This window comes from Onychostoma macrolepis, chromosome 01 (genome assembly GCF_012432095.1).
Source record: "Onychostoma macrolepis isolate SWU-2019 chromosome 01, ASM1243209v1, whole genome shotgun sequence".
NCBI classification, from domain to species: domain Eukaryota; kingdom Metazoa; phylum Chordata; class Actinopteri; order Cypriniformes; family Cyprinidae; genus Onychostoma; species Onychostoma macrolepis.
In genome coordinates this window covers 41,382,639-41,392,624 of record NC_081155.1, presented here as the reverse complement: position 1 = coordinate 41,392,624, position 9,986 = coordinate 41,382,639, and the positions used below count along the sequence as shown (strand labels likewise).

The window sequence follows — 9,986 nt, the reverse complement described above, 5'->3', positions numbered from 1 at the left end:
TGCATAACATATGCTATATCCTCTAGTATTTTTATCTAAAGCCAAACGCGCTTTAGTCAACCGTGCCCTTTCTCTCTCTCTCTCTCTCCGGACTTTCTATCTATATTTATCTATCTATAACCTATGACTCTGAGTATTCAAACCAGATGTGACAAGACGTTTCTGATCTACATTTACCGTTCTTAATCTGTAGGCTAAGAACATTTAAATATATATAATTGCTGTTATATGGCTAGGTTGAAATTTAAACTTTGAAACTGTTATCTTTCTTTTCTGCTCAAGAGAGGTTAGAGAGAGGACAAAATAAATAGAAACATTTCTATTTATTATAATATGGAGAAGTCTAATGTAATTTATAAGGTTTAATACTGTCCAATACGACTGAAGAGGAAAAAGAACTACGTAGAAACATTTAAACTACTGAAAGAACAAAACGGAGTAGTTTGATCACGGTTTATCCACGGGCGCTGCGGATAATCCGCGGGTCAGATAATAAAAAAATGCATTCTGATTATTTGCGGGTGGGTAAAATAAATCATAAATGATGCAAATATTAACAAATTTTTTTAAATAAATTTTTCATCAGGCAGACGATTTAATTTGTGTGTTTTCGCCTGATCGGGAAGTTGCAGTGACAGAAACGGTGACATTCCAGATAAAGTTTGAAAGGAGTAAAGCCTGTGTTAATGCTATTGAGTAGGCTAATAAGGCCAAAGAAAATATTTTTGTTTTATAAATAAATGTTCATTTAAAAGCAGCCCACGATCAACGTATTATGTTACTGTTACCCCTTACGGCTCCAACAAGGTTTTGTTCCATCCTCCACACTGTGACAACTCACAAAAGACTATTTTTAGCCAAGCAGCGCGGTATAAGCACAAGCACTAACTGAGCGGCCGCGATCAGCTCCGGTTCCCGCGGAACGCGTGCAGCGATGTGCAGATCAGCTCTAACGTCACTGAATCTGCTGTTAAAAACTGAAATATCCATTCAATCATCATGCAAAACATACACGACAAATAACAAACTTTTCATTGTTTCTCAAAACATTTTCACACCTACTGCGGCGCCAAATCATTTATGTCCCCACGCATCATGTACGTCCTCACGCATTGACGTCATCAAATTGCGATCGGTATGTGAGATCGGCCAAATGTATGAGTACCGATCGAGTCATAAAATGTGATTATCGGCCGATACCGATCTTCGGCCGATTGATCGGAGCATCCCTACTTTGTACAATAAATTTATACCTAATTTATATTTTTTTTTTTCAAACATATAATAAAACAGATATTTTTGACCCAGATTCCAAATGGATAAGACATGTTTTTTCATGTAAAATAGCAGATAAACTGGCACATTAATCGAATTTTGTATTGACCTGTTAATTTGCCAAATTGCTTGGCAATTGTAAACAACCTTTTATTGAACATTTACATATTTTATGCATGATTTATAAAACAAAAATATATATTTCTGGTCTCTCTGACAAGGAATGCTGGTCTTAGATCAGTTTTCACTAACTAATCATTATGATAATGCAAACAGGGAAATTAATACACAATCTGACGGTGAAGCTGTCAACACAAGCAGCCAAATAATCCATGAGTGAATAGATATTGACACACAGGTAATGCTAGAAACTGTGACGCACTTCTCTCCGCTTGCCGTTCATTTCATCTCTATACCTCGATCTTATTTCTGCAGGACGTGCTGTATAATGAGATCTGACAACAGGCTGCCATCTTTTCCAGCTGGACGCTACCACACAGGCCTGTAATCAGAAATGACACCCTTTTCTAAACACACCTGCCATTGAGGTCTTAATGAATATGTCCGCTGTTCAATTACGCAGTCTTGCTCTGTCTTGATAGGGCTGTCAGAGATGTGTGTGGCCACAAGATCACCACAGGAAATGCTCATGGAAATGAGATACAAAGAGCTTTTCATTCAGTCCTTTGTCTGATAGGATACACACCTTGAAAATATAGTTGAAGGGTCAGGAGTATGGTTAAAATATTGTCACACTTTAGTTGTCCCCTTACACCATTTTAGGCCAAAATACCAGTTATCACAGTCATTGTTACTATCTACTACAATTTTTTTATATCATTTTTAACATTACTAATATTTCTACTACTACAACAATTATTATAGTGCTGGGCAACGATTAATCGTATCCAAAATAAAAGTTTTAGTTTATATAATATATGTGTGTTTACTGTGTATATTTATTATGTATATATATAAAGACACACACATACAGTATATATTTTGAAAATATTTACATGTATTTACATGTGTTTATTTTACATCATGATTATATATAATCATAATAGAAAATATGAATATTTGTATTTTATTATTAATATTATAATAATAATTATTATTATTACTATAATTATTATTACTACTATAATTATTATTATTATTAATTACCACTATTACTACTATATTTTTAAAGTTAATTTTCATCAGAAACGTATGAAAACTTCAAAGCCTATAGTGACTGTTACTGCATCGCCACTGACTAATAAAATAAAAATAAAATACAATCGCATATGTGTATTTTTTTATTGTAAAAATATCATATATAGTTAGAAAAAAAAAGGGTATTCTTTTTAAAATAAAATAAAAATAAAATAAAACTCTAGTTGCCATGGTAGAAGAAATGCTGAAGTTGGACAGTATTCCAACCTTTTTTTGTGAGGGTTACGCCTTACTTCTTGACCACTAATTTCACGGGAAGATGTAGATATACAAGCAAACTGGCTACAGATCCATCTTAATGGTGTTTACTGCTCCAACGTGATGGAGAACAAGGCAGAAGTGGAGGAAAGTTGTTAAGAAACAGCAGTTTCTTCAAAGAATTAGAGTTGGCCACAGTACACGGCTGGTGGGCCATTAGTTCGATTAAGCCCATTCCTCAGCGCTGGATGCTGTCCAAATATCTGGAGCCGGGTCCAGCTTTGTTGGCCGCCACTGACTCTGTGTCAGCATTTCTGCTGAAAAATGGCCGTGCGGCGCTCAAACTCTCCTAAACAAGGAAAGCGAGGCTCTATTTTCCATGTTTGATCAGCACTAACATTTATTAGTCACATCTATTATGCACAAAATGCCAGCAAGAACAAAGGGCTGTTAGGAGCAGTCAGGCGACACGCGCGCGAGAGAGAGAGAATGGTAATTAAGTAGCTAAAGTAGATGAGACATCAGCACTTGGAGAAAGCGAGACAGTGAGATGAGGAGGGGGGCTTCGCGTATCTGTCTGGCTGTTACTTTGTGGTTAATTGACCGTCTCTTTCGCTATCTTTCTCTCTTATTTGCTCTCTGACATGAAAATCAAGACTTGTGCGCACACACTCTCGATGTTTTCTATTCATAGGTTCACTTCAGACGAGACATTTCTCACACTTTCTTCTTTGATAGCACCCAGTGCAACTTGCTGTAACATACTGTCACATTAGTACATTTGAGTGAGTCCTTCATGTCAGAGGCTCAAGAAGAACATTTTCATTTTTCATTTCTTTTCCCCCCAAAGAAATCCATTTTAATAATAATAATAATAATAATAATAATTTTAAATCATTTTAAGGGCATCCCAATCAGAAAGCAATGCACCTGTAACTAAAATAAAATAAAACACAGATAGTAGAACTGTAGTATGTTTTAATAATGAAGATAAATAACAAATAAATGTATTATTGTTATTATTATTATATTTTAGGTACATTTTTGTCTGAAAGCTATGCACCAATAAAATGCAATAAAATAAAATAAAAACATTTTTATCATTAGGCTATGTGACTAATAAAATAAAAAAATTGTTTGATTGACATCCTGTAATATTCTATGATTTCCAGTAGTAACAATATTTGTAGGAACTATGGTTTTGTGGTGGAAAATTTGGTTTATCATATCATCTATGGCTCATAAAAGTCATTTGTTCAAAATTGAACATCACGAAAATCATTCAGCTTATGGTTTCCCCAAACATTATGGAAATGTATGTTTCTTTTATGTTATGATGTATAGGAGAAAGCCCTTACAAAAAAGTTTCACGGCAATCATATTTTTCTGCCAAAATACCAAAGTTACAGCAGTTCCTATCATAATACGTCTGCAATCTAGTTGGTTTTAGTCACCAGTTTCATCAAAAAAAGAAACTCTCTTACACTGTTTGAATCATTTTTCAGGATTTTTAGAGTAGTGGTACTGTAGTAGCTATAGTATTTTGTCTGAAACTTTGGTTTCCGTTGTGTTTTATTGTACGGAACAAACAGGAAATGGAAAAAGTATCCGAACGTATTTCTCAGAGCGAGTCTGTGTGCTTGTGTGTGTGTGATGGGATTACAGCTCTTCTGAGCTCGGTGGACAGGACAGCGCACGGAAGATAATCTTGTGCGAATCGATGGTAGGACGAGAGCAAGAATAAACACGGTCCCCACGGACACTGCAACACTCACGCATAATTACCGCCAGACAACAAATCAATGCTCTCGGTCGTTGGGACCACTCAACCCGGACTAAAAACTCACCAGTGAGACGTACATTCCCTCTGTATATACAGACTGCACAGCTACACAGTAAATCACAAATGACTTCACAGACCCGTCTGTCAATATTTCAGCATGATTCCACTAAAAGGCCAAAGCGTTCGTTACCGACGTGCCTGGATTTTTTGGTACGTTGCATGTAGAGTGCCAAAGCAAAATGTTTTCTGCTTTGGATACCAGCTTCAACAAGTATAACTTCAACTGATTTACTTTTACAGTGTGACTATCATGAGGAGTTTGTGAGTTAAGGAGTGCATTATTATTATTATTATTACTGTGTTTTACTGTTGTAGTCTAATAACTATCCAATTATTATTGTTTCAAAGTAGGGGTGGGAGAAAAAATCGATTCTCCGATGCATCGCGATTTTCTCTTCAACGATCCTGAATCGATTCTGAGCTTGTTTTTTCCCCGCATGTGGCACGTGTGCACGCTAGAGACAATCGCGGCAGCTTCATTGCATAGGATATGTGCCGTGGGATGCGTGCGCATCGCTGGACAGTGTGTGCTTCCACCCACTGTTATTTTAGCGTTTTACTCTAGATATACTTTCATTTATGCCGTTTGGAACGCAGTACATATTAGATACACAAAACTCCCGTACTGACAGACTTTCACGTGCGCTTTATGTATTGTCCTAAAGCTCGCGGCTGCGGTTAAATGCACTTGCATCTCCAAATACTTTTATACGAAACTGATGTAAACACATGTTTTCAGAGCAGGACAAAACATTTGCATTAGTGTGAATGCAGCCAATTAAAGCTGCCACTGTCTATGTTCACATCAGTAATATTCAAAAATCACTATGCTGAAGGAAAACGAAAAACCCACAACTATGATTGCTGGTAAACTTTTGGATACTAAAAGAACACTTATTTTAAATAAGTAATTATTTTTAAAAGTAGCCTGCTTATGTAATTTAATAAAATAAATATTGCACAAAATAATTTTGATATAAAATTTCTATGACAATGTAGCCATGTGCAGTAATATTGAAAAATGAGGATGTGATGCATAGTGATATCGAATTGAATCGAATCGTGAAACCAGTGCTGATTCACACCCCTAATTTTAAGATGGCAGTATTGTCACAGAGATTCCAACTATAAACAAATAGCATAGAAAGTCCAATTTTGGTTCAAATGTAAAGTTGTAAAGATGTATTTGCACAGTAGAAGAATTAATTAGGAAACAATGTAGATCAAGAATCGTTTTGCAATTGGATCGTGAAGTGCCTAAAGATTCCCACCCCTATTTCAAAGTGGAAATAAAACAATAAAATATATATATTTTTTAAAAAGGTTCTGCTACTGGTTATTGGATACCTAATCGGTAATGGTCACAACAACAACAAAAAAAAAGTAGTTTGTGAATAGCAGATAAGAGATCATCGATTTGACCAATAATAATGATATTAATAAAAAACTAAATAAAATAAAAACATATTGTACAGTAGTATTATACTACAACAGTAAAACATAATTATGTATTATAAATATTGAATAATAATAATAATTAAAATATTATACAATTCAAAAACATTATTGTACATAATATTGTTTACAAATATAATAATAATAATAATAATAATATTAATAATAACAATTATTATTCAAAATATTATACAATTTATTATTGTACATAATATTTTTACAAATATAATAATAATAATAATAGTAATGTATTAATAATAATAATAGAGTAAAACAACAACAACAATAATAATTTAAATATGTTATTATTATTATTATTATTGTTGTTGTTGTTTTAGTGTTTATTATGTGTGCTTACTGTTGTAGTAGAACTGTTTTATTATTATTTAATTTAATGAATATGTCAAAAAGCAGAGAAAAAAACTGAAATTGAAAAAAAAATGGTTCTGCTACTGGTTATTGTAAACAATCTGTACTGGTCAAAAAAACAAAAAACAAACAAAAAAAAAACTGTACAATATTTGGCAAGGTATCCATAAAAAGGATGGACTGGTTCTCACCTGTCAGTCTTTGGAGGGGCAGTTCTTTGCTTGTTCACTTTTGCATAAAGCCCCTCTAGCGCATCCTCATTGGGCGGCTCTCTGTTGGGGGCGGGGCCTATAGGCTGAGAGTAGTTATGGGTGGGAGTTCCAGGTGGATAGGGGAGTGACTGGAGGTGGGAGGTTCTCTGAAATTGTTGATGCGAGCATAGTTGGGATCCAGGTCATCGTCTTCGACGTCCGGGAAGATGGCGCGGTCAAGAGCAGGGCTGTTCCTTTCACTTCTGTGGAATTAAAAACATGTTCTTCAGGATATCTTGGATGGATAAGCACATAAGCTTGGAGTGTTTGATGGACAGAGATGTGTTAGATTAGTTTTCTAGGGCAGAAATAGTTGGGTCATTTTTGACTGAAATTCTTTTTGGTCGTACAGCGGTGGGTTACATTCACAAACCCTTGCTATTTTTCACTACATGCTTGCGATATACCATTCCCATTGAAATCAATGAATTAACAGTGAATTTACTCTAAAGCAGGTTTCTTTAATCTGTTCCTGGAGCCACATTTTTCACATTTTCCAACTCGTCCTAATCAAATACACCTGATTTACTGTAAATCATCAGCTTGTTAGTAAAGACTCCAAGACCAAAATGAATGCATCAGATGATGTGTGTTGTTGGTGTGGGTTGGAAAACACTGCTCTAATATAATATAAACCCTAACATCATATAAACAGAATATGCCAGAAATATCTTATATACAGGATTATGCCATGGTCTGTCTGAATACTCAATTCTGATTGGCTGGCAGGCGTTGATTAAATTCGTTGAACTGCACAGGTAGTTCCAGGTCAGTTTAATCATGTTCTATATTAATGCGCTTCCTATAAACATTGGTAACCATAGTAACATACAGTTACAGTTGAATGGTAATACAGACGAAAATAACCGTCATTTTTATCGTTCCGGTCAAATATTGCAGCGCAAATATTGTTAACATCTTTAATACGTGAATGCTGGCAAATGACCATGGCATAAACGGGATAATCAACGGCTAGCTGTGCATTAAACGATTTGAATGGAGGCGAAGAACTACCCGAGGCGCAGTGGAGAATCTAGAATCGAATATTTAATTATAAAATAAAAAGACAAAATTATGACTTTATTATGAATTATGAATTTTGACAAGTCGTCAAAATTTTGTCAAAGTCGTCTGTTGCTCCCCCTCCCTGTTGTTTGTTTGTTTGAATGGATTTTGTTTTGTTTATTTAAAGAAAATAAAAAGTTGATCACAATTTTTTTTTTTTGTCAAAGTCAAAATGAAATACCATGTTATAACTTTGAGATAAAAAAAAGTCAAAATTATGACATACTAATAATTATGAGATAAAAAGTCCTAATTATGATATTAAACGATAAAATTGACAGGCTAAGTTATAATAATGATAAAAATAATATATAAAACATATTATTACAAATAATTACAAAACATTTTCACTTTTTTATCTCATATTTCCTACTTTGTATGTAATTTTTTTTATCTCGTAATGACTTCTCATGATTATGACTTAGTGAGTTATTATCAGTTTTATTTATTTATTTTTTTGTGGAAGGGTTAAACACCCAAAAACAAATGATTTAAAGGCATAAGATTGAGTTTTAATGGGTTTATAAGATAACAACCAATTAAACCAATGGGACAATTATCAAGAGTTCAGAACTGGTTTGATAATTTCCACAGATTCAGATTGGTAAATTAGCATACTTTTCTATTTTATAATTGAAATTTGTTAATTAAATAATCCACATTACACGAGTGGTAAACGTACTTGGACAGAAACATCTCAGGCTCACTCTTGTCCACCTCTTCTTCACTCAGAGCGCCCAGTTCTTTAGCCTTGGATTTGTTTTTTCTCCCAAACCTGGATGACAGTTTGAAGATAGCAAGAGAAGAAAAAAAAAAAAAAAAGAGCATGGACAAAGAGAGAAAAGGGGAGATGTGTTATGTTTTCATAATTGGTGACTCAACAAGTACTTCCCTGTGCTTCCAAGTACCAAAGCAGAATTTGCTGTAGAAACTCTAATGATTGGTTCCCCATGTACCAGCCTGCAAACACACGCACACACACACGCCTGCAAAACCAAGCAGTATCAGTGTCCAACGCCCTGCAGTGATTTGACTAGCCCATCTCCACGCCAAACCTTCAGAAACTCACATATTCTTCTGCACTGATCTGAGGTCAGGCGGGGTCTCCATGCTGACAGGCAGATAAAGACAGAAGAGGAAAAGGTTATATCAAGAATAAAGCTAATAATGAGAGCGAGTGGGAGAGCTGATCACATGATCTCTGGACAGTGAGGCTGTAATGAAACATCCGTGTCAGATGTAAGAAAGAAGCAGCTTCTGGTTCACTACATGGGTGATCAATATGAAATCCAAATAATCAAATGATACATAACCCAACAAGATAACTCTGTGAATTACCAAGCATTCACTGTTGGATGTGACGAGTGAATCTCACAAACAAGTCAAATTTCTTATAAAAAAAATCAATTAATTAAAAAATATATATTTTAGGAACACTACTTTTTTTTTTTTTTGCATTGTGATATTCATTTCACGATATTTAAGCGCATTTTCCTCCTTGAAGCAAAACAAAAGTCCTGCAGGGGTCCGTAAACAGATATAGAAAACAAATAATTATTTTCAGAAAATTCAATATTTTATAACATAAATTAAATTCAGTTCAACAAATAATACAATGATGCAAACTTACAATAGTACATTACCAATAGTTTATACATTATATTTTTAAAAATGAATATATTGGAGTTATAAAATAAATATTAAAGTATTTGTGTTCATATTTAATATGGTGTAATGCAAATATTATATAATTATTTTATAAATATTATAAAATGTAAATATTATTATTTTGCATTATAGTAATGAGAATTACATTACAAGGAATAATTCAAAAATAGACTTATTTTCATTATGAAAATATATTTTTGTTTTCATGTGAAAAATGACCCGAACACTTTGTGACATTTTTCATGAGATTCACCCGATAAACATACATCTGAATAACAATGTCGACAGCGCAATGTCTATTAACAATAGAGAATTCAATTACATTTTCACAAACACACACTCCAGTCAGGAATAATCGCAAACCTCAGCTCCCAAGATTCCTAAATTTATTTTTAATTTGACACAGATATCGCCCGAGGCTTCAGTTTACTGACATAATGTACTTGCATGTTTGCTCAAGATAAGCCGTGACTACATGATCCAAACACTGGCCCACGAGCGATTCAAGGGTCCAGTTGGATCCAGCATCCTCTTGCCGTGTCTCCTGTGCGTTATGCCTCAATAGTACTCCATTTCCCAGCCCCACACATGCACTAATGACTGTATTTATCTCATTAGGCTGGAGCGATCTAATACCGGCAGCT

At 34.3% G+C, this 9,986-nt stretch overlaps 1 protein-coding gene across 1 annotated transcript in view; it reads right to left on the bottom strand.

Moving 5' to 3' along the window:
* The window catches only part of pard3ba (par-3 family cell polarity regulator beta a), a 187,171-nt gene that overhangs the window by 33,981 nt on the left and 143,204 nt on the right, over positions 1 to 9,986 (bottom strand). The window contains 4 exon segments of the mRNA XM_058773173.1: positions 6,550 to 6,688; positions 6,691 to 6,812; positions 8,357 to 8,449; positions 8,744 to 8,785. Coding sequence (XP_058629156.1) covers positions 6,550 to 6,688; positions 6,691 to 6,812; positions 8,357 to 8,449; positions 8,744 to 8,785 — 396 coding nt within the window.